This window comes from Berghia stephanieae, chromosome 7 (genome assembly GCF_034508935.2).
Source record: "Berghia stephanieae isolate SIO BIC M18660-M18661 chromosome 7, UCSD_Bste_1.3, whole genome shotgun sequence".
NCBI classification, from domain to species: domain Eukaryota; kingdom Metazoa; phylum Mollusca; class Gastropoda; order Nudibranchia; family Aeolidiidae; genus Berghia; species Berghia stephanieae.
In genome coordinates, this window is record NC_088366.1 from 57,580,244 (window position 1) to 57,606,635 (window position 26,392).

At 35.6% G+C, this 26,392-nt stretch overlaps 1 protein-coding gene across 1 annotated transcript in view; it reads left to right on the top strand.

The window, feature by feature from the left end:
* The first annotated feature begins 1,848 nt into the window (after positions 1-1,848).
* The window catches only part of LOC144976596 (pre-mRNA-splicing factor ATP-dependent RNA helicase PRP16-like), a 33,770-nt gene continuing 9,226 nt past the window's right edge, over positions 1,849-26,392 (top strand). The window contains exons 1-16 of the mRNA XM_078920891.1: positions 1,849-2,291; positions 3,532-3,719; positions 6,957-7,106; positions 8,419-8,644; positions 11,797-11,915; positions 12,615-12,832; positions 13,898-14,083; positions 14,732-14,896; positions 15,742-15,888; positions 16,859-16,939; positions 17,379-17,540; positions 18,361-18,507; positions 20,945-21,155; positions 23,101-23,163; positions 24,241-24,396; positions 25,969-26,069. Of these exons, the coding sequence (XP_078777017.1) occupies positions 1,966-2,291; positions 3,532-3,719; positions 6,957-7,106; positions 8,419-8,644; positions 11,797-11,915; positions 12,615-12,832; positions 13,898-14,083; positions 14,732-14,896; positions 15,742-15,888; positions 16,859-16,939; positions 17,379-17,540; positions 18,361-18,507; positions 20,945-21,155; positions 23,101-23,163; positions 24,241-24,396; positions 25,969-26,069 (2,646 nt within the window). The 5' untranslated portion in view covers positions 1,849-1,965. The remainder of the gene's footprint in view (positions 2,292-3,531; positions 3,720-6,956; positions 7,107-8,418; positions 8,645-11,796; positions 11,916-12,614; positions 12,833-13,897; positions 14,084-14,731; positions 14,897-15,741; positions 15,889-16,858; positions 16,940-17,378; positions 17,541-18,360; positions 18,508-20,944; positions 21,156-23,100; positions 23,164-24,240; positions 24,397-25,968; positions 26,070-26,392) is intronic.

Sequence of the window (26,392 nt, forward strand, 5' to 3'; positions counted from 1 at the left end):
GATCAGATTTATAATGGATGTTTTCCTCTGGATACGCTTTTATGCTCGTCTGAGAAATATTTCATAAGGGCGTCCGCCATTGTTCCGATAGTTTAGAGCCAGTTACTAAGTCACCATGTGTCATAACGAGGGAAGTGACGTTACGACTGTTGGAGTTATTATGTTCGGCTATTATCAGACGTGTAAATACAGTATGTACACGTCCGATTTGAAAGACAGGACGTAGGCCTCATCCAATTTGTGGCCCATCATCTCAAAGCGGTATTACGTTGAGTTGAATCAGTTGCTGGAAATTGAATTTATTTATAGCCTCAGATTATGTATTTTTTAAATTTAAAAAACTGAGCTTTATACAGCGCTAATATCCACTAAATGTGCTCAAAGCGCTTTACAAGGGGTCAACAGCAACGGGACATGACGCCTGTTAGGCGATATTACAATTTTTCGGACACAGACAACGCTGTTAACGGCCAGGTACTCATTTTACACCTGAGTACGGCGAGGGAATGTGAGTAAAGAGCCTTCTCCAAAGACTCAACTATGCGCCTAGCGCGAGGCTCGAACCCAGGACCTTCCGATCCGAAAGCGAGTGTCATACCACTAGACCACATAGCCGCTCATATTATGAAACTTTGAGTTAATTTCTATTCTTTTTTAAAAATCAGAGAATGAATAATATTTTTTAAACATTACATAAGCCCTTAAGTTGTTATTTCGAATACAGTTCTAATTCTGTTGGTATTTATAATGGTTCTAATTTTGTCTTCATTTTTCCGAGCCCGATTCACAGTGACATAATACCGTTTTAAGAAGGCAAGTCACATTTAGCGCTTGTCCTGAAATTCCGTAGATTTTAAGTCTTCTATGGTCCGGAATACGAAAAAAAAAAAAAAGAAAAGGGGAAAGGAAAAAAAAAAGAAACTTTAGTAGTTATAAGGACAAGATATGACGCCTGTAAGGCGATATTAATTTCTTTCCAAACAGACACAAAGCTGTTAATAGCACAGACGAGAGGTGAAATTAGGCTACATTAAAGTAAAGGTCCTTTTCTAAGAACGCAATGTTGGCCAGGGTTGCCAGATTATTTTTCAACAAAATGCCAGGGGAAGACTCAAAAAATGCCAAAACACTCCAAAAAATGCCAAAGTCTGTTGACTCCCACCCCCACTAAGAAAACTACTCACTTTTGATAGACAATTTACTATCATATCCTGGTGGCTTGCGTGTTTTCTTTTCTTTTTCTTTTTTTTTTTTTAATTATACTAAATTTCCTGTTGGGGTAATTTTTTACCTACTGACTACTAAGTGAAGTGCTAAACCACTACACCACGGTTGGATTTTAAGAATGAAAAAGAAATACATTAACATGAAAGGTAAATACGTAAACAGTTAAATAATTATTGACAATTAAGAAAACTTACTGTTTCGTGTTTCTTATGATGTTTTTTGTTGAATCTGGTTCAAGTGCAGAGTCCAAAGAAGTTATAGAGAAAAAAATTAGAAACAATATCCATCACAGTTTTAATAGCAAAGTTTTGCGATGTGAAGAGATTTGTTTTTACGCGTTTAGAAATAATTAAGAAAAGGTGTCATTTGAAGTATAATATACAAGAAAAGAAAATGCCAAATGAAAATGCCAAATGCCAAATGATTTTTTCTAATGCCAAACGGTTTTCAAAAATGCCAGATTTTTGGAATCTGGCATTTAAAATGCCAAACTGGCAACCCTGATGTTGGCGCCGCCGAGCGATACGCGAACTCCCGATCCCTTTTGAAAACTCATATCGATATTTCAAGTTGTTATATTATCTAGTTTTCAGTGACGAAGAGTTTCATTTTTTTCCGTGCTGAGAAAACGAAAGTAGAGAAAACGAGAACAAGACGGTACCTATGAACTTGTATTATTATTATTCTTGTCTTATACTTTTGATTTTAAAAAGATCTCTGTAATCGCATCATTGTGCCATGGCTTCGTTTGATATGGACGACGATATTCACAGACTTGAGGGATCAAATAATGAAGAACGAGGAGGGCTAGTTATCATGAAAAAAGGACCTTCAAAAGAAGGCGGCGATTTGATTACTTTCAAAAAGCCAACAGACATTCTTCCTCGTAAATCTATATTGGGATTGGATAGACTTGCAGCGTTGAAAAGAGATTCGAACGATGATAAGGGAAGCTCAACGCCCAAACGTTCAAAAGTCATGTCATATCGAGATGATGAGGACGATGACGATGTTGATATTGATGTTTCCTCCAGCAAAAAATCGAAGTCGAGGGAGCAAGACAGGTTAGAAGTTAGAGATAGAAGTATAAATGATAGTATGAATTTTTTTTTACGAGGATGCCGTATATCATCATCCCATTAACATTACCAATTTGAATTTTGTCTCTGAATCTGTAAAAATAAGCAGAGTCATTCAGTTTATTATTTGTTAGGCCTATCTGACAAACATAGTTGGTTGTTTATCATATAACGTGAGTGATATCGACCTCTCTGATTATTGTTATTGTTTTTATACCGCCAAATGAGTGACAAATTATCACACAATTTTCGTTATCATATTATAAGCGTTTAGATTTACACATAGTTTTTTGTGTTAGTTCTAATGATCAAGCAGTAGACCAGTGGGTATTTTTTTTACTTTGACGCAAGCCATTGATTATAAAACTTGTGTAGTTTAGTAGTTTGCTATGTTTACCAACCACTGCCATAGTTTACATTATTTAGGTGTCTATTGTTCCTTACCAAGAATAGTAAAAGTATAAACATATTACCATACAGTTTGCCGAATTAACCAGTAGATTTTTGACCAATCAAAACATGGAATTTGTGACACACCCTCATACGTGCTTGGACAAACATAGTTGCTTGTTCATAAACAGTAACGGGAATGAAATCGACCAACCACTGATCATTGTTATTGTCTTTATACCACCAAATGGGTGACTAGTTATCACACGATTTTCTCGATCAGATAATATACGTTTAAATTTACACATAGTTTTCTGTGTTAGTTCTATTGATCAAGCAGTTGAACAGTGGATATTTTACTTAAATACATACCAACGATAGTAAAATCTGTGCAGTTTGCTGTGTCTAGCAATCACTGCCATTGTTTACATTATGATGATTGTCCGAGAGGAGTGGTTATCTACCTGTCTATTCCAGCACACTCTGCAAAGTGACACTCTGGAGCTGGGACGACAAAATTTTATCTATATAATTATAAGTCATTACCTCCCATGAGTATAGGATTTCAGCATGTCAGATTCTAGCATCCTTTTTAGGCTTCTCCTGAGAACATGCTAGAATCCAGCGAGTACTGTATTGGGTGATGATAGATTCAATTCAATATCAATGTTAATTAACAGATTTTGTTCATTTGAATACACGAAATGACACCGTTCTTTTCAAAAGGATTGATGTTATCTGACTTAGTTGGAGTTTTTTTTTTTTTTCTGTTCGTTTAAAATGTTTGGATTAAAACATTTTTTAAAAAACTTGTTTTTCCTTTTTCTTCATTTAGACACTATAGAAAATCCAGAGAGGAAACCCCTTCACATCCTGGTGGTGTTTCATCAGCTGCAAGGGAGCGACTTGATAAGATTCAAAGAGATAAAGAAAGGGGGTTAAAAGTCTCCTCTCAAGATTGGGATAAAGACAAGAGAAGAGATAGAGATCGAGATAGAGACAGAAAGCACAGAAAAGGCAGAGGTTTGTGATTGTGTGTTTATGTCGGTCAAAGGCTTCTTATATGTCGGTCAAAGGCTTCTTATATGTCGGTCAAAGGCTTCTTATATGTCGGTCAAAGGCTTCTATTTTACTATTAGCCTGACTACATTATTTATGAAACATTTTTTAATGCCGACAATAAATAAATATTTGAATTGAATTGAAATGTTTGTGTGTGTGTGTGTGTGTGTGTGTGCATGGAATGTTTACATATGTGTGAGTGTTAAGGTATTTTAAAGTGGTCTCTAACCACTGTCTTTGTAAATCTGTAATCTTTTCTGTATGACTTTTTATATAGAGCCCAATTCCTCTTATTGTGCTCAAAGCCCTTTTCAAGAAAAAAAACAAACAAAAGAAACAAGCCTAAACCAACACTGATCAAGTTGGACAAGGCACGTACAGCCTGAAAGTAATAAGTACAGTAAAATTACTTTAAACCGAAAGAAGCTAAACCGAAATATACCTTAAACCGCAAAGAATTTAATAAATTGTACTGGTTTCTTCATTATCTTTGTACTAATTCTTACGATGAACCGAAATACTTCTAAGAAGGACTTTCTTTAAACCGAAATAACTTGAGAGCACCTTCCCTTTTTCTCTATTTATTTTTCTTCAAAAATTCGGGAAGGTGGCCCCACATAATAATGCCCGGCGATATTAAAACAAAGAGCGTAAGTATAAGATGAGGGTGAGGGGTGGGGGTAGGCAAACACTTCAATCACTGCACTTGGGTTTGGCCAGCACCACTATTGAAGACTGGAAAAGGAAGACAACGGGTGACTGGCAGGCGAAAAATTAGGAAAGAGGGGGAGTTGGGGTGTAGAGATGTTCTCGCTCGTGTGTTGATGCTTTGGAACTGACCATAAGGAGAGGGGTGGTAGACAACTTACCATTGACATGCCATTTCATTTCCACTTTGATTGAATGTATGTGTGAGAGGGGGGCGGGGTGGTGGGTTCTATGTAATTAGGCATTTGAACCTAATGGCTTTCAACAAAAGAGGGGTGTGTAGTGGGCTCTAGAAATATGACTTGGGTTTGAAACGAATATTTTTGTATTCGTGGATAGCTCACACGGTAGAGCCACGCTCTCACCTGTCAGGCGGAGTTGTCGTACCAATAAGGTCGCAGGTTCAAACCCCACCACTGCTGCGAAAAAATTTTTATTCTCTATTGTCTTCTGGCACTTTTCTACTCACTTCATATCTTGGTGTGTAGTAGACAGCTTAGCATTGACACTCCATTTCATTTCACTTCACCTCTGAGTAGCTGCGCATCATTCATTATCAATTATCGCACAAGAACTTTCGATCTTATTTTAGCTTTGCATTTTACTAAAAGATGTCTAAAAGAAAGCACTGTGCTTACACGTTTGAGTTTAAAATCAAAATACTACGTGAAGTCGATGAAAAAAAGGTTGATCAAGATGGAGATATGTAAAAAACACGGCATCCCGAACTCAACTCTTTCAACAATTTTGAATTGAAAACGAAAACCCCCAAAAATATTTTTAAAACACACACAAAAAAAAAAAAAATTAAATTAAAAAATAATAATTTTTAAAATGGTTACGAAGACGGCATTTATTCAACAACTACATTTAAGGGGAAACCCATGATACGATTAAATGAGCAAATTTCTTAAATAGTTACTACCCTTGAAAAACATCGCAAAACGGGAACTTGCTTTAAACCGAAATGGTTTAGAAGGTCCCCAAAATTTCGGTTTAAAGTAATTCTACTGTAATTAGAATTACTTTTAATTTAAGTTTATTGTTCTTGTTGGGTTTTTTTGTTTTTTTTTTCCAGTATAAATATCTACATTCCTTCTCTTAAAAAATTTGTATTGATTTAATTCATTTAATAATTTATAAAATATGTTTGATACTCGTTTAAGGCTTTTCAGATTTCATATCCAGACTTGATACTCAATTTTAGCATCACTGAAAAGGAAAAAAACAAATTGAAACAACCCTGAAAAACTTGAGCATAAATATTTGTAAAGCAAAATATCCACTAAACATGCTCAAAGCGCTTTACAAGGGGTCCCTAACAAACAGCAACACTCAACACGTAGGAAGAGACATTGCGCCTGCTAGGCGATATTACAATTTATTTCCATCAGAGACAATACTGTTAACAGCTAGTTACTCACTTTACACCCGAGTGCTGTGAGGAAATAAGAGCCTTTTCCAAGGACTCAGCTTTACGCCGCTCAGAGCAGGACTCGAACCCAGGATCCTCCAATCCTAGGGCGAGTGTCATACTACAAGGCCACAAAAGCCGCACAATAATACTTACCTAGTACCAGATTGAGGTGAGGGGTCACAAATTCATGGCTGCCAACTGTCCTGATAAAATGGGGACTGTCTAGATTTGGCAATCTGAGAAAAATTTAACGAAAACAAGATTTGACTGTTTATATGAATGGAAATGACCCCTGCATGTCCCAGGTCTATGCTTTTTTTGACAAGAAAATCAAAACAAGGAGCAAACTAAATCTAGATTATATTGTACAATATTTCAAACTTGATTTTTTAAAAAGTAATTGTTTAATTCCCTTTATTCATCCCCAAGGGGAAATTTGTATATTCTATTCCAAGGGAAGACTAGAATAACCCAGGCATCAGCCGCAGTGCAGCAAAGTGAGCTAGGGCTTGGTGACTTGCTCAGGGACACACAACGAGGCGGGTAGTCGAACTCGGTACCTTTTGGGTACAAGGCAAAGACCATACCGCTGAGCCACGCTGCCCCCTGCTTACTGCTGTTTTTTTGGGTCATGATGATATTGTGCATTAGGGTGTCCCGCTTTCGCTCTTTGAAAGGTTGGCAGCTATGCAAATTATTTAGGAGATAGTGACAAGGCAACAAAGACCTCAAATAAAATAGGGGTAATGTTCAGTTTTGTATGTTCAAAGGTGCTTTTGATGCATAAAGGCAATTTCAGCTCCTACAAATCTGGCAATGGCATTTTTATTATAGCCAATTATGAAACATTTTCCTTTATGTTTTATCTGGTGTGTCTTAGATATTAATATCTAAATAAACAAATAGTTCATATTTTAGCTTCACTAAAAAAGAGCAAAAAACAAAACAAAGAAACCAAAAAAAACTTGAGCATAAATATTTGTATAGCACAATATTCACTAAACATGCTCATAGCACTTTACAAAGGGTCCCTAGCCTTCATTTATTTATTTTCTTTTTTTTCTTTTCTGCAGATCGGGACAGTCATAGGAGCTCCCGTTCAGATGACAGATCTGATCGTAGTCACTCGCATAGGAGTTCCAGAAGTTGGGATGAAACTCCAGAGACTGGTCGTTTTCAATATAATCGAGATGAAATACCAACTCCCAACATAAGAGTCAAGGGTAATTTTCTTAAATTTTTATATCATCATCATCATCATCATCATCATCATCATCATTATCATTATCATCATCATCATCATCATCATCATCATCATCATCATCATCATCATCATCATCGTCGTCGTCGTCGTCATCATCATCATCATCATCATCATCATCATCATCATCATCATCATCATCATCATCATCATCATTGTCATCATCATCATCATCATCATCATCATCATCATCATCATCATCATCATCATCATCATTGTCATCATTGTCATCATCATCATCATCATCATCATCATCATCATCATCATCATCATCATCGTCATCATCATCATCATCATCATCATCATCATCATCATCATCATCATCATCGTCATCATCACCACCATCATCATCATCATCGTCATCATCATCATCGTCATCATCATCATCATCATCATCATTGTCATCATCATCATCATCATCATCATCATTGTCATCATCATCATCATCATTGTCATCATCATCATCATCATCATCATCATTGTCATCATCGTGGCTTATGCCTGGTGGGCATGGCCTCCGCAACTGCCAACCGAAACAAGCTTCTGTCCTGCTCCATACTTCCACATTCAGTCACTGGCTTAATTGAGCTTTATAGAGCGCAATATCCACTAAATGTGCTCAAAGCGCTTTACAACAGCAACATTTAACATGTAGGATGGGACATGACGCCTGTTAGGCGATATTACAATTTTTCGGACAAGGACAACGCTGTTAACGGCCAGGTACTCATTTTACACCTGAGTACGGTGAGAGAATGTGAGTAAAGAGCCTTTTCCAAGGACTCAACTATGCGCCGAGCATGATGCTCGAACCCAGGACCTTCCGAAAGCGAGTGTCATACCACTAGACCACATAGCCGCACAAAGTTTTATTTTATCAACAGTTAGTTGCGTATAGATAAATTAAATTTTGGTTTATTGTCGGGTGAGATGTAATATTCTCTTTATTTATTTTTTTAATCTCATCTTGAATTATCCAAAGTAATTATTTATTTATTTTTCTCTCACAGACACTCCTTCACTCCAAAGTAATTATTATTTTTTTCTCTCACAGACACTCCTTCACTCCAAAGTAATTATTTATTTCTTTTCTCTCCCAGACACTCCTTCACTCCAAAGTAATTATTATTTTTTTTTCTCTCACAGACACTCCTTCACTCCAAAGTAATTATTATTTTTTTTTCTCTCACAGACACTCCTTCACTCCAAAGTAATTTTTTTTTTCTCTCACAGACACTCCTTCACTCCAAAGTAATTATTTTTTTCTCTCCCAGACACTCCTTCACGCTCCACATGGGATGATGACGAGGATGACTCTGGCCAACCCCGCTTGTCATCTTGGGATTTCCCTACACCTGGCACACACTCATCGTCTTCGTCGCGACGTGACGATAGAAGTGACAGATCTGAGAGAAGGAGGGACGTCGGCAGCATCAGACAACACGGTGGTCATCACGGTCACCGGTCAGAGAGGAGTTCTAATAAAGGCCGGTCAGACAAGTAAGCTTTGAATCGATTAACTCTCTCGAGTTCACCCTCATTGAAAATCGAACAAATTTGTTCCATTTTCCATGCTTATGAACTTGAGAGAGTTAAGCATGTGAATCAATTAAATATGTAACTATATTATTAAACACTGAATCGATTAAATATATGAATCAATTAAACATGTGAATCAATTAACCACTGAATCAGTTAAACATGTGAATCAATTAAATATGTAACTATATTATTAAGCACTGAATCGATTAAATGTATGAATCAATTAAACATGTGAATCAATTAACCACTGAATCAGTTAAACACATGAATCAATTGAGTACCTGAATCAACTAAAACACCACAGTAGTCATCATAGCCATCGGTCAGAGAGGAGTTCTAAGAAAAGCCAGTCAGACAAGTAAGCATTGAATCAATAATTAAGCATGTGAATCAATTAAATGTATAACTATTTTAAACACTGAATCGATTAAATATATGAATCAATTAAACACGCGAATCAATTAACCATTGAATCAGTTAAACACGTGAGTCAATTAAGTACCTGAATCAACTAAAACACCACAGTAGTCATCATAGCCATCGGTCAGAGAGGAGTTCTAATAAAAGCCGGTCAGACAAGTAAGCATTGAATCAATTAAGCATGTAACTATATTAAACACTGAATCGATTAAATATATGAATCAATTAAACATGTGAATCGATTCACCATTGAATCAGATAAACACATGAATCAATTAAGTACCTGAATCAACTAAAACACCACAGTAGTCATCATAGCCATCGGTCAGAGAGGAGTTCTAATAAAAGCTGGTCAGGCAAGCATGGAATCAATTAAATATGTAACTATATTAAACACTGAATCGATTGAATCAATTAAACAGGTGAATCAATTAAACACATGAATCAATTAAGTACCTGAATCAACTAAAACACCACAGTAGTCATCATAGCCATCGGTCAGAGAGGAGTTCTAATAAAAGCCGGTCAGACAAGTAAGCATTGAATCAATTAAATATGTGAATCAATTAAATATGTAACTATATTAAACACTGAATCTATTAAATATATGAATCAATTAAACACGTGAATCAATTAACCATTGAATCAGTTAAACATGTGAATCAATTAAGTACCTGAATCAGTTAAACACATGAATCAATTAAGTACCTGAATCAACTAAAACACCACAGTAGTCATCATAGCCATCGGTCAGAGAGGAGTTCTAATAAAAGCCGGTCAGACAAGTAAGCATTGAATCAATTAAATATGTAACTATATTAAACACTGAATCGATTAAGTATATGAATCAATTAGACACGTGAATCACTTAACCATTGAATCAGTTAAACACATGAATCAATTAAGTACCTGAATCAACTAAAACACCACAGTAGTCATCATAGCCATCGGTCAGAGAGGAGTTCTAATAAAAGCCGGTCAGATAAGTAGGCATGGAATCAATTAAATATGTAACTATATTAAACACTGAATCGATTAAATATATGAATCAATTAAACACGTGAATCAATTAACCACTGAATCAGTTAAACATGTGAATCAATTAAGTACCTGAATCAACTAAAACACCACAGTAGTCATCATAGCCATCAGTCAAAGAGGAGTTCTAATAAAAGCCGGTCAGACAAGTTAGCATTGAATCAAATAAGAATGTGAATCAATTAAATATATAACTATATTATTAAACACTGAATCGATTAAGTATATGAATCAATTAAACACGTGAATCAATTAACCACTGAATCAGTTAAACATGTGAATCAATTAAGTACCTGAATCAGTTAAACACATGAATCAATTAAGTACCTGAATCAACTAAAACATCACAGTAGTCATCATAGCCATCTGTCAGAGAGGAGTTCTAAGAAAAGCCGGTCAGACAAGTTAGCATTGAATCAAATAAGCATGTGAATCAATTAAATATATAACTATATTATTAAACACTGAATCGATTAAATATATGAATCAATTAAACACGTGAATCAATTAACCATTGAATCAGTTAAACATGTGAATCAATTAAGTACCTGAATCAGTTAAACACATGAATCAATTAAGTACCTGAATCAACTAAAACACCACAGTAGTCATCATAGCCATCTGTCAGAGAGGAGTTCTAAGAAAAGCCAGTCAGACAAGTAAGCATGTGAATCAATTAAATATGTAACTATATTATTAAACACTGAATCGATTAAATATATGAATCAATTAAACACGTGAATCAATTAAGTACCTGAATCAGTTAAACATGTGAATCAATTAAGTACCTGAATTAGCTAAAAAGTGTATTGTGGTCAATTTGACCAAAACTTTGGACAATTTTGTATAACTGTAAATAAGGTCAACCCTCTTTCTTCTATTGTGCAGCTATGTGGTCTAGTGATATGACACTAGCTTTCTGATCGAAAGGTCCTGGTTTGAGCCTTGCTCGCGCATAGTTGAGTCCTTGCAAAAGTATCTATACTCACATAGGTGTAAAATGAGTACCTGGCCGTTGTTAACAGCATTGTTTCTGTCTGTAAAAAAAATTGTAATATTGCCTCATTGGTGTCATATTTCGTGCTAGATATGTTACGGGTTGCTGTTGGTCATGGGCCGTTTGTAAAGCGCTTTGAGCAGGTTTAGTGGATATTGTGCTATATAAAATCTCGAGCTCAAGTTGGTGTTTTTTTTATGTACTGTGCGGCTATGTAGTCTAGTGTTATGACACTCGCTTTCAGATTGAAAGGTCCTGGGTTCGAGCCTCACGCTCGGCGCATAGTTGAGTCCTTGGAAAAGGCTCTTTATTCACATTCTCTCACCGTACTCAGGTGTAAAATGAGTACCTGGTCGTTAACAGCATTGTCTTTGTCAGAAAAATTGTAATATCGCCAACAGACGTCGTGTTAAAAGTTGCTGTTGGCCAGGGACCCCTTGTAAAGCGCTTTGAGCACATTTAGTGGATATTGCGCTATATAAAGCTCAATTTAAAAAAAAAAAATTTTTAGGGGCCCTTTCTAAAGTGCTTTGAGCACGTTTAGTGGATATTGCGCTATATAAAATCTCAAACTCAAGTTGTTGTTTGTTGATTTTTTATGTACTGTTTACTTGTTTCTTCATTTTAATTTTATCCTATCCAAACACATTGTCAGGTCTAGAAGAAAAGAAGACTACACACCGAAAGCCACGCCTACTTACAAGTACAATGAGTGGATGAAGGACAGGAAGAAGATTTCTTACACACCTAGAAATGCAATTGGCAAATCGGGAGGTTAGTGAATGGGTGTTTTTTATGTTGTAAATTGGGCTTCAGATAAGTTATCTGCAGATGCGATTTATCCGAGAATCGTAAGTGTTAAATACAGCAGTTTAAAAGACTGCATCTAATTGTTTGAGTAAAATTATTCCTATCACACAGTACTTTCTGCCAAATCTAAAAGACTCAGCTACCCATTCACTGCTGGGTGGACAGGGGGGGGGGGGAGGGGTCAGAAAAAAATCTCGACTGCACCTGGGATTGATCTCAGTCCCTTTGCGTGCGAAGCCAGTGCTCTACCGAACCAAGTTATCGGGTACCCCTGACGGGGGGAAAGGGTCAGAAAAATGAGAGTCTTATCTGTACCCGAGACTGGTACTTGGTCTCTTTGCATGTGATCCAATTTACTCTACCAACTTATGAACCGTTGAGACCTCAAAACATGGGATATAATATAGTCAGCTAAAATTTTGGAATTTATTATTTTTATTCTATTAATGTTAAAGCTGGTTGACAAGTCTTGATTAAGCATTTTTCGTTTTATTTATTTTTTTTTTGTTCTGTTTTTTGTTTTTTTGGGGTCTTTTTTTGTTTTCTTTCTGTTTTTTTTTCTTGTTTTTTTTCTTTTTTTGTTTGTTTTTTTTCTTTTAATTTCTATTTTGATTTATTTAAAAAATTTTTTTGTATCTTTGTAATTTTTCTCTCTAATTATAGAAAGAGAAGATCTGGACTTTGAATCAGAAGAAGATCGACTGGAGTGGGAGAAGGAACAGAAGAGGCTGGACAGAGAATGGTACAATATGGACGAGGGATATGACGACGAAAGCAATCCGTTCTCAGGGGCTTCCCAGTCGTACACCAAGAAAAAAGAGGAGGAGATGGAACAGAAGAAGAAGAAGCGAATGTCTGCCCAGCAAAGGCAGATCAACAAGGTTTGTGTGTTTAGGTTGCCTGTCCATTTTTAGTTTTAAGGTCAACATTTTTATGTTTTGTAGTCCTTCAGAGTCTTAAGGTCCGTGGAGCAGTTTATCCAGGTTTGTTCAGAGTTAAACGGACATTTATTTTTATTTTATTTTTCAATCTTCCCTTTTTTTTCTTTTTTATTGTGCTGATGAAGGGTTTGTACCTGAAACGTCCATTGTTTGTACCATTCCCATCAGGCATCTCCCACTGCTCTCCAATGTTATGTTAGCAATTTGACACAAAAGTAACATTGACATGTTATATATCGTATGATGATGATGATAATAATAATAATAATAATAATAATAATAATAATAATAATAATAATAATAATAATAATAATAATAATAATGATAATGATATATTCATGAAAATAATAATAATATATTCATGAAAGTAAAAACATATGGATAAAGTATTATCGCAAAACAAGCTTGGTTGAAATTTAAAATGTATTAAATGAATGAACATGAAAATGAATATTAAAGTTCATGTGAACTTAATGTAAATTTACCTCTTTACCTAGATTTAACCAATTATTTTAGAAGTAGCCTTTAAACTGGATGAAAGTGAAAGTATTTTTTTAAAAAGTTTTGCCGGTCAACAACAAATTAAATGTGTTACATTTTTCTTTTTTTAAAGTATAATTAGAATGACATTAAATTTTACTGCCAATCGATGGTCAGTCTTTTATATTTCTGAAAAGCCAGTTTTTGTTGTGATTCAACTTCCAGTCTCAAGCCTACAACATTACTTTGATGGAACAAAATAATTGAAATTTCCTTTTATTTATTCCCACGGTGATATTTGTCTCAAGAGTCGTACTTAAACTGAATTGTAAAAATCTATTAAAAATCGTGAATGAAACAATCAAGGCAGACTGACTTTTTGGGCTGTTTTAAAAAAGAATTTCCTTGTATTTTTCTCTTTGCTTTGTTTAGCACTGTTTTATACATTATTCTTGAGATTTTATCTGACTCTGGTGCCTGCCTGCTCTCTAATTTGTTACTTTGATGTTTTTCCCCCTTTTTCAGGACAATGAGCTGTGGGAGACGAATCGTATGATGAGAAGCGGCGTGGTGGCTGCGATGAACGTAGATGCCGACTTTGAGGAGGAAGGGGAGGCAAGAATCCATTTACAGGTTCACAATATTGTTCCCCCTTTTCTGGATGGGCGAATCGTCTTCACCAAGCAACCAGAGCCTGTCATTCCACTAAAGGTAAATTATGTGCGTCCCTGACATAATCAGTCGCATGATGAACATTTTTGTTTTGCGGGTTTTTATTTTTGCATATTTTGAAAGCCCAATGTCTTTTGAGCATTTTAATCTTTATTTGAAGCAAATCGGGTGATTTTTCATGAAGTTATGGTCATATGCATGGGCTAGGGTGTGAAACCCTAATTTTGAGAAAATCGCTTCCAAAGTTGACAAGAGTTGATATTAAGTATAATAATTACCTTCATAAAAAAATTAAAATAAAACATTTAGGAGTAGAATTCAATTAAAATAATTCATCAATATGTAGAAAAATGTTCGATTTAAATGACGCATGGTAACTTAGTAACACTGGCTCGAAACTAACGGAACAATGGCGGACACCCGTATGAAATATTTCTCCGGCGAGCATAAAAGCGTATCCAGAGGAAAAAACCCCGATAAATTTGATCTTGTTTTGAGTTTTACATATCTGATTACAAGGCATATGAATAGTTCTAGCCAGCATGAAGAATAAAAAGTAATGATTTTCTTTGTTTAGAACCAAGATGGCCACCATTGCCGGGCGGCGTGACATCAGACTACTGAATCCAATTGCTTAAGAATGCTAAACTGATACATATCGTTCTTTTACATGCATTGTTCTTGCAGGACCCCACATCGGACATGGCAGTTGTGGCCCGTAAAGGTTGCGCTGTTGTCCGCATGCACCGAGAGCAGAAGGAGAAGAAGAAGGCCCAGAAAAAAGAATGGGAGTTGGCGGGTACAAACATTGGAAACATTATGGGTGTTAAGAAGAAGGAAGATGAAGAAGGGGTAGGTGCATCTGTGATGTCTTTTTTCCTCTTCGTTTTCTTCTTCAACTTTTTGTTCTTGTTCTTCCTGTTCTTCTTCTTCCTTCTTCTTCTTCTTCTTCTTCTTCTTCTTCTTCTTCTTCTTCTTCTTCTTCTTCTTCTTCTTCTTCTTCTTCTTCTTCTTCTTCTTCTTCTTATTTACTTATTTTTTGGTTGGAAGACTATTTCATTCCTTTCAATATTTTTTGTTGTGTTCTTTTCTAACTCCCAGCAGGAATTTTAAAATCCTTTTTTTTTTTCTTGTTTTTTAAATTTTTTATTCATGGAACTCTTGACACAAACTGAAATTTCCTGCTGTGTCATTTTGATACATCACGTCTGATACAAAATAATTGTAAGGAATGAAGTTACTATTTCTTGAATATATTTAAGTTTTTCATTCAAACTCATTCATTTTTAAAGTCTAATCCTGGTTTACTAGCATTCTATTATGACAGCTGTGTATGAGGTAACACTTGCAAATGGTATTTATAAAGTGTATTTTGCGGCTATGCGGTCTTGTGATATGACACTCACCTATAAATCAGAAGATCCTGGGTTCGAGTCTTTTACTCACATTCTCTCACCATACTCAGGTGTAAAATGAGAACCCGGTTATTGACAGCATTGACTCTTGTCGGAAAAAATTGTAATATCGGCTTACATATGTCGTTACTCGTCTTATATGTTAAGTGTTGCTGTTGACCAGGGACCCTTTATTAAAGGCTTTGAGCATGTTTAGTGGATATAACACCAAATGGTCGATCTTTTTAAATTTTAAAATTTTTTTAAAAAATAATTTTTTGTGGCTTTCTTTTTGTTGAATAGGACAAGGATGACGAGAGCAACTACAAAACAGGTCACAAGTTTGCCCAAATTGCCGAGGGAAAGTCAGAGGCTGTCAGCGAGTTTGCACAGCAAAGGAGTTTAAAAGAACAACGACAATATCTCCCCATTTTTGGAGTTCGCAGCAAGGTTTGGTTTCGTTTTTTTTGTTTGCTTTGTTTTGTTTTGTTTCTCTTTTCCTTTTATTTGAAAAAAATTGAAACTTGAGTCATGGTATTTTTTAAATTTTCAGTACCGAATAGTAAAAGACGCATTAACACTTTTTCTTTTTCCAAAGATTTTTATGTCAAATTTTCAGCATCTTGATTATAATAAGTTCATCACCCAAATCACAGTATGATAAATTATCCTTTTTTCATATTTATTTCTAGTATGCATACGTGCCTATTATTACGGACCGTCCATAATTGTTACGGGAGTGTAAGGACATTTACGGACTTACGGAAAGAGAAGAAATATTACTGATACAAATGGTTGCAACGTTAAATAAAATAATAATAATTTTTTTTTCATTATTTACCGAACTGTAAATGGTGTTAATATATATAATGTGTAGGATTTGTAGCAGATGTAGTTTTTACTTATTCACTGGACTTGATTTCTGATGAATATTTTGCCATGCTGTGGAAAATGGACTTTGATTGAGGCTTGACTGGCATAAGTAGTAGGCCTAAATAACATGATAAGTTTATTTTACATATGTGACCCGGCGTCTCAAAACGGTATTAAGTCGGGATGAGCCAGATGCTAAAAGTCAAATTATAGTTGAACTGGTCAAAAATATGAATCATTGGGATTCAGCACTCTAAAGTATCATATTCATTCTCCTCAATAATGCATACAAACTCAACACAAGTCTGATATTTCTGGCTACAAATTCAATTTTCAGTATCTTAATCATCCCGACTTAATACCGTTTTGAGACGAGGGGTCACATATATAAAAGGGTGTATCTATCATTATTTTTGTTTGCTTTAGTATTACTGAAATGTGACCATTAATTAATTACTGATGAATTTTGTATTTCTTACTGAATTTGAAATTTTCAAGAAGGCAGGCGTGAGTATGTATTTCTTTTTTTTCTTTCTTTTCTCCAAAGCTTTTGTCCATTATACGGGACAACAACGTCATCATTATTGTGGGAGAGACGGGATCTGGCAAAACTACCCAACTAACACAGGTAACTCTCTTGTTTTGTTTCTTCTTTTTATTTATTTATTTTTTTTTTTTATTATTGTTGTCCTTGATTACAAATCAGAAAACATGTTTGCAGGGTTAAAATGTGCGATGATAATCTCAATGGATGAGGTTTCAGCATATCTTTCAAATTATATTCAGATTTCTTTGCATCTACTATACTTCAGACTCACTACGTTTCCTCTCACTGACTTCACTACCCCCTCCCTCCCCCCCCCCCCCCCACTTTTCCCCCTGTCTACCTTTTATAATTTCCTTACCTACTTTCTTGTCTGTTTATTAGTTTGTTTTGGGGTTTTTTTTCTCTGTTGTTGTTTTTTTTTTTTTTTTTTTTTTGTGTGGAGGTTTTTTTTATAACATTCCTACTCTAAATTAATAATTGACTATTTAAATATTTATGATTTTCATTTTGTTTTTCTCAGTTTCTTCATGAAGACGGTTACACCGATTATGGAATGATAGGATGTACTCAACCACGTAGGGTGGCCGCCATGTCAGTAGCCAAACGTGTTGCAGAGGAAATGGATGTCAAACTCGGGGAAGAAGTCGGATATGCCATCCGATTTGAGGACTGCACTTCTGAGGTTTTTTTAATCTTTGTTTGATCATGTTTATTTTTCAGAATTTGAGTTTTTGTGAGGATTTTTTAAAAAGAATTGCCACTGGTCTTCTTATTTTGTTTGGATTTTTTAAAGGGTTTATACAGCTTTTGTGAAACCTATAGATTATTTCAGAGCTAGGTACACCGAAAGCAATAAAGAAAAACTTTTTAAAATTTCTCAGATTGTTTCCAGTTCATAGAAACATTGCAGAATAATCATTTCTCCCATAATAGACAGGGAGGTACTTACTGTGTCTTCTATCCCCCTATATGTTTTCCAACTTTCTTTTTGTCTTTGTCTTGGAATGAGATTACTTGGTTTTGTCCTGGCCCTGGCCGGATACCCTGGTTGAGAGGGAAACAGTCAAATGTATAGTTAGTTTTGGGAGATGATATTTTTTTCTTTGTAAATCATCTCTTTGTTATTCACCGTATTATGTTTTGTATACATATTATATGTAATTTGTAAGCATTTGAGTGTATTCCTCTTAGTAGGGACCTGTGCTTGTGTCTTGATGAGACTTTTAGGTGATCTCAAACTAAGTACTTTGATAGTGTGCTATTGGAATCTACATCTGTTTCCTATTTGGACCAATTCCTCTTTTGTCTTCCCTTTTCTTGGATGCTTTAATTGTAATTCTAGAACTTTTTACTTTCCCATTTTCTTCCTTTTTACTGGCGCTGATATGACCTTAATGTGTTGCAAGCGCCGTAAAACCCTTAAAAACATTTTTAAAACAGAATAATTCCATTATTTACATAACTTTCTAATGAACATTTTTTGTTTGTTTTGCTTCTTTTAGAAAACAATGATAAAGTACATGACTGATGGTATTTTGTTGCGTGAGTCACTGAGGGAGTCAGATTTGGACAACTACAGTGCTATCATAATGGACGAAGCCCACGAAAGGTCTCTTTACACAGATGTGCTGTTTGGCTTGTTGCGGAATGTAAGTAGATTTGAGAGCCACTTTATCATTTGTAGACCAAACTTTTTGATAAATAGGTGGAGTGGGGTATGTTCTGATGTTTTTCTAATGTGGTGAAATAATTCATCTTTTGATTCAAAGTTTGCAAGTTTTTTATTTTGGTGGTGCCCGTAAGATTGTTCTCAGATGGCTTCATACCTTTTTGTTACTAATTGAGCTTTATATAGCGCGGTATCCACTAAACGTGCTCAAAGTGCTTTACAAGGGGTCCCTGGTCAACAGCAACATTTAACATGTAGGACGGGACATGACGCCTGTTAGGCGATATTACATTTTTTTCGGACAAAGACAACGCTGTTAACGGCCAGGTACTCATTTTACACCTTAGTACGGTGAGGAATGTGAGTAAAAAGCCTTTTCCAAGGACTCAACTATGCGCCAAGTGCAAGGCTCGCACCCAGGAACTTCCGATCCGAAAGCGAGTGTCATACCACTAGACCACATAGCTTCTTTTAGAAGAGGATGAAAGTATATCTTCTTAACATTGATCCAAGTATAAGAATTTTGATAGATTTCTTATGATCCAATTTGAAAACATGGATGTAAATCTCCTGATATTTAGATATTTCTGGATAAAGTGGGTTGGATGTTATTTGATTTTTAATGGGTTACAGTACAGTGCACAATATTAGTTCTGAGATATGCTGGTGACACTGCACTTCTGTCAACAACGCCTTCTGGATTAGACAGGCTAGTGCAATCCATAAAACAACATAGTGAGGACAAAGACCTGTTCCTAAATGTTAAGAAGACCAAAATAATGGACACTGATTAAAGCACAAAAGCTCAAATTGGAGAAAAACTGGAAAATGTCAACAATTTTGTATATCTTGGGGCAAGAATAGAGGCAAATGGAAAATCGACCCCTGATATCCAAAGGAGGATAGCACTTGCCCAAACAACATTGGCGAAAAATAATGACATTATGGAAAAGTGAAAGCATCCAACTGAAAATGAAAACATCAGAAAATGCATATTTTCAACAGCATTATATTGGATGTGAATCATGGACAATCACCAAAAAAAAAACAAAACAGATGAGAACAAAATCAATGCATTTGAAATGAAATGCTACTGGAAAATTCTCCACATTCCCTGGACAAAAATGTGAAAGAGTCCCTGGGCATTGATTAGGGAGCCATATCTCATCTAGATAATACAGAAACTAAAACTTGCCTTTTTTGGACATATCAAGAGACACGACACCCTTCAATTTTTTTTTCTAGAAGGTATTGTGAAGGGTAAAAGAGGGAGAGGGAGACCAAGAAGAAGATGGTCACAAGATATCAGCAACTGGATGAATAAGCCAGTGACTGAATGTGGAAGGATGGCAGAGGACAGAAACGTTTTGGTTGGCAGTTGTGGAGACCACGTCCAGGAGGGATAAGCCGTGATTATGATGATGATGATGATGATGACATTGCAGTGGGCAATCAGACTTTTAAAAAATAACTAAACTAATTTTGTTACATTTGGAAGTGGTTTTAATTTGTTTCAAAGCTATTTAATATGATGAATGTCAAACTGCAATTTCTACATTTTATCTTTTTGTACGCCTTGTTCATATCTTCACTGGAGTAATAAAAGCCCTCCACTTAATCCTGTCCAGGGCAAATACCTCTAACTTTATCCAACTGTATCTCATCTGAGTCCATTCTCCAGGTCCTATTTGGTCTTCCCCTTTTTTCTCTTCTCTTGGGGGTTCACCTTATGTCTTGGCAAGTTTCATGTGTTTATTTTTTTTAGCTTCCTGAGTGTATGACTGATCAATGCTAACATCTTCTCTGGATCTCAACATCCACACTCTGCTGTTTTAGTCTCTCCCACTACTCCTCTTTCCTGATTTTGTCTGGGTCTCGGATTAAAAGTAAACATTTTTTAAAACTCAATCCTAGAGATTTTTCTTAATTTTCAAAATTGGAAAAAATGTATTGAAATTGAGCATGTACATAGATAGTTTTATTCAACTATCATTAACATGTAAAAACTAAAAACATTGGCTTTGATACTACGCCTATAATTTGTCTCAGAAAAAATGTAATAAATAGGCCTGAGGTAAAAGTAACCCGGGGTAAACCACGGATGTAGTCGGTGTTAGGGTTGAGTGAGTTAACTCTCTCCTTACCAGCTATTTTCAGAATTTTACCCCAAAACTTCATACTAACCCAACACAGAAAATAGATTTTTCAAACAGAATAGTAACGAGTATATTCTATATTTGGTCAGAAAACCGAGCCCTGCAACACAGTGTCAAGTCTTTTATGCCTGTAACTATAACAAAATGAAATCAGAATATGAAAATTATTGACTGAATCGTAACGAATGTGACGATTTTCTTATGGGTGGTAAGGAGAGGGTTAAGCAATGTTTATCTTCTTTTCAAATTCCAATTCTGCAGGTCATTGCCCGTAGAAGGGATTTAAAACTCATCGTCACATCGGCTACCATGGATGCTTCCAAATTTGCCATGTTCTTTGGCAATGTGCCAAGCTTCACCATTCCGGGCCGTACGTTTCCAGTAGACGTGTTGTACGCCAAGAACTCACAGGAAGATTACGTTGATGCAGCAGTCAAGCAGGCCCTGCAAGTACATCTGGGAGGATCGGAAGGTAGTTTTCTCGTTGAAAATTTGTTGCTAGTTAGCATTGTTAAATCATATTAAGACATTTATTATTATTATTATTATTATTTTTATTATTATTATTATTATTATTATTATTATTATTATTATTATTATTGTTATTATTATTATTATTATTATTATTATTATTATTATTATTATTATTATTATTATTAATATTATCATTATTAACATTATTATTATAGTCGTAGTAGTAGTAGTAGTAGTAGTAGTAGTAGTAGTAGTAGTAGTAGTAGTAGTAGTAGTAGTAGTAGTATATAGTAGTAGTTAGTAGTAGTAGTAGTAGTAGTAGTAAGTAGTAGTAGTAGTAGTAGTAGTAGTAGTAGTAGTAGTAGTAGTATATAGTAGTAGTAAATAGTAGTTAGTAGTAGTAGTAGTAGTAGTAGTAGTAGTAGTAGTAGTAGTAGTAGTAGTTAGTAGTAGTAGTAGTAGTAGTAGTAGTAGTAGTAGTAGTAGTAGTAGTAGTAGTAGTAGTAGTAGTAGTAGTAGTATAGTAGTAGTAGTAGTAGTAGTAGTAGTAGTATGTAGTAGTAGTAGTAGTAGTAGTAGTAGTAGTATAGTAGTAGTAGTAGTAGTATAGTAGTAGTAGTAGTAGTAGTAGTAGTAGTAGTAGTAGTAGTAGTAGTAGTAGTAGTAGTAGTAGTAGTAGTAGTAGTAGTAGTAGTAGTAGTAGTAGTAGTAGTAGTAGTATAGTAGTAGTAGTAGTAGTAGTAGTAGTAGTATAGTAGTAGTAGTAGTAGTAGTAGTAGTAGTAGGTAGTAGTAGTAGTATAGTATAGTAGTAGTATAGTAGTAGTAGTATAGTAGTAGTAGTATAGTGTAGTAGTAGTAGTAGTATAGTAGTAGTATAGTAGTAGTATAAGTATAGTATTAGTAGTAGTGTAGTAGTATTATATATTTATTATTATTATCACACATCTTCGGGAGTATGGATAAACATTGATGGCTTCAGTTGCAAACCAATACAACCCAAGGGGAAGCCCAACTATCTAAGGGATTAAAAAAATTACTGATATTATAGCTGGGGGGGGGGGGGGGGGGGGGGTCTTGATAGCTCAGTTGGTAGAGCACTCACTTCACATGCAGTCGAGATTTTTTTTTTTTGACCCCAATGTCCACCCAGCAGTGAATGGATAGCTGGGTCTGTGTTAGATCTGGCCAAAATTACTTTGCGATACACCAGCGTCCTATCCAAAGGATAGCAATCAATTGCATTTGTCCGTTTTACGCTATAGAAACTGGTATAAACTCCAGCTCTATGAGCCTAATGGGTCTGAAGGACTACCCTCCAAAAAAATTTTTGTAGATTCCCCAATATAAAGGGAATGCATTGTGACTAATGTCATCGGTATGTTATATGGAGTGTGCTCTTAGTGAAATGGTTATATAGATAGTTCGAAGATGACGTCACTCAAGCCTTTGTTATTGTATTTTGCCATCCGCGTTTGGGAGCGATTCTCACTAAACTGTATTACCCCGACTATAAAAGTTCATGATTACACAATGTTTTGTGTGTTGGTCCGTTATACTTCCGGATGGCAATGTTATGATCTTCTTAGCCAAGCGCATACTATCTATAAAGAAAAGAAAAGGAGACAGCGTGCCTCAGCGGTACGGTCTTTGCTTCGTATCCAAAAGGTACCGAGTTCGACTACCGGCCTCACTGTGTGTCCCTGAGCATGTCACCTCGCCCTAGCTCACTTTGCAGTGCTGCACTGCGACTGATGCCTGGGTTATTCCAGTCTTCCCTTGGAATAGACCCTAAAGACAAATTTCCCCTTGGGGATGAATAAAGGGAATTTTATTTATTACATGGGTCATTTGACAGTGTGTAACAAATAAGTGGAGGACTATATACCGTTAATTTTATGTGTTTTTTTTGTTTTTTTTTAATCTTACAATTTTATTTTTCAGGTGATATCCTGATATTTATGCCTGGACAAGAGGATATTGAAGTGACCTGTGAACTCATCTCTGGTTGGTTCTTGTTTATCTCATGTTTGAAATAAATAGAATAATTATCATCATTGCCTTTTTCACCCTGGGTCAGGGTATAGGCCACAGACAAACAGTTTCCATCCTTCTCTATCCTGAGCTAACTTTTTTTATCTCATTCCATGTCTTATCACTTCTCTGTATATCAGCTTCTTTAATTCTTCTCCATGTTTCTCGTGGCCTTCCCCTTGATCATCTGCCCTGAGGGTTCCAGTCCAATACTTTCTCTTTGTTATAGTGGAGTCATTCTTTCTAAGCGTGTGTCCAATCCACCTCCATCGTCTCTTAAAATGATGTATCACAGTGTTTAGCACTCATTGTGATACTTCATTGATTCATCCAATATTTATAAAGTATAACTCAATTTAAAAGAGGTCCATATACTTTCAAAATCCAGTTAAAAATTCAAGCTTGTAAGAAATCAAAAAATCAAAATTGTGATTAAAATTAAATACAGCTTTACATTATCAATTTTTGAAACAGTTTTGAAAAATCAAGTAAGCTTTTAGCTGAGTATTTCATTTTCATTTTAAATTGATATTTTTTGACTATTTCATTTTAATCTCACGTCTGTAACATACATATGAACTAAACAAACATCTGTTGTCATTCCAAATGTAAATGTTTTTAAATTATCATGGAAATAAATGGGAGACTTGCTGACAAATTGTTAGTATTTTTAAAATTTAGTAATCTATTCATTTTAGGGCATCTAAATCGACATAAATGTATTGAACATCATGCTCTCACAGGAAAGATAGAAGGTAAAAAGAGTAAAGGTAGACCAAGAAAAACATACTTGAATAGTTTGAACAGCTGGGTGACAAAGAAAGAGAAGAGTAAAATTAGTTTTTTGAGGTTATCTGATCAGAGAGATGAATGGCGTATCATGATCACCGATGTCTGACACAGACTTGGTACTGAAGAAGAATTCATATGTGTTTTGTGTTACCTATTGACTCTGTACATGTAGCACCATAGCGCTTTTTGTCGATTCTGTGCGCTGTATAAGTTCATTATAACATTGCATTACATTCATTGTTTCTGTTTGTTTTATAGAGAGACTAGGAGAATTAGATGAGGCACCACCTCTGGCCATCCTTCCTATCTATTCCCAAATGCCCAGCGATTTGCAGTATAAGATTTTCCAGAAAGCTCCGGACGGTGTCAGGAAATGCGTTGTGGCTACAAATATAGCGGAGACGTCATTGACAGGTAAATTGAATCACTCTGCCAGCACCTCTTTTGTCTTTTTCTCTTCCATATTTTTAATTTGCATATCGTTGGTTGAGATAAATGGATAGTTTTGTGTCGTGTATATTTTATTTATACATCAAAATTCATTATATACCATTAAATTAAGCCATTAAAACTAAAAACAAAAAAAAAATCCAACATAAAAAAAGAACAATTTAAATATACAATAACTAGCACTATGTGGATCCTGATAGCTCAGTTGTTAGAGCACGCTTCTCAATCAAAAGTACTAAGATCGATCCCGGGTGCAGTTGAGATTTTTCTGACTCCCCGTGTCCTCCCAGCAGTGATTGGGTAGCTGGGTCTGTTAGATCTTGTGGAAAGTACTTTGCGATAGGCCATCGTTTATATCCAAAGGGTAGCAAGCAATTGCTATTTCCGTTTCGCGGTATAGAAACTGAGATAAACTCTGGTTCCATGGGCCTAATGAGTTTTAAAGATGCTGGGTCATTTATATCTGGAGGAAAGAACTTTGCAATAGGCTAGCATCCCATCCAAAGAGCAGAAGGCAATAATTTATACTGACCATTAACGGCTAAAGAAAATCGGGTAATCACCATGGATCTTATGACTCTCTGAGTGACATGGCTTTGATTTGAAATTTCAACAGAAAAAAATGTTACAGAGACTTCTACCCTTCCGCTTTTTGCTGAATCATTTCCACATAATGGGTCTACATTCTGCAATTCCCCATTCAAGGCAACATTGCCACGTTTCAATAGAGAGAAATTTTTAGAAAAATGAAACCTAGTAAAAACATCAGAGTAAATACCAGTGATCGGTATCATAGATGAGAATACAGTTTATTCTAAGTTTACATTTTCCAATACCATTATTATAACCCATGGCAGACTCCATTTTGTCTCAGGTGTGTCGTGTGTTCATCGGCAAGGTATCGTAAGGTAAAGGTCTGTCTGGCTACTGAACAGATCCATGCTGAGTAGTGACCTTATTTATTTACTTTTTTTTTTTTTGGCTGAATGAGTTCAGGGCAGGGAATTATTTATTTTGTGGAGAGATGATTGAAGGTCTTGTCTGGGTCGCGTCAATATTGAGTCCGTTTTTTTGCTCAAATTCCAGGGGGGAGAGGTGGGGTGGGGGGGGGGGGGGGGGGGTTGTCTTCTGCTGATATCTCTTTGAGGCTATGTGGTCTAGTGGTATGACATTCGCTTTCGGATCGGAAGGTCCTGGGTTTGAGCCTCGCGCTCAGCACATAGTTGAGTCCTTGGAAAAAGCACTTTACGCACATTCTCTCACCGCACTCAGGTGTAAAATGAGTACCTGGCCGTTAACAGCGTTGTCTTTGTCCGAAAAATTGTAATATCGCCTAACAGGCTTTATGTCCTGTCCTACATGTTAAATGTTGCTGTTGACCAGGGACCCCTTGTAAAGCGCTTTGAGCACATTTAGTGGATATTGCGCTATATAAGGCTCAATTTATTATTTTTTTTTATCGGGAGTAGGGATGACATTTCGCATAACCAGTTATTGTGAGCTTTAATGACTGTTGAAAAATGTTTTCATCTCCAGTGGACGGCATCATGTTTGTGATAGATTCAGGCTACTGTAAACTCAAAGTCTACAACCCGAAGATTGGTATGGATGCTTTACAGATCTACCCAATTAGTCAGGTATGTATTAGGAATCTTTGGTTTAACTCACTCAACCCTGCCTAACACCAACTACATCCTTAGTTTACCCAGGTTACTTTTACCCCATGCCTATATTTATTATATTTTTCTGAGACAAATTATACGCGTAGTATCAAAGTTAATGTTTTTAGTTTTTGTATGGTAATGATAGTTGAATAAAACTATCTATGTACACGCTCATTTTTAATACAATTTTTTTTCCAATTTTGAAAAGTAGCAAGTCTCTAGGATTGAGTGAGTTAATTATGAATAAATAACAATAAGTAATGAAATGGAAGTTTCAATTGATTGAACGAAGACAG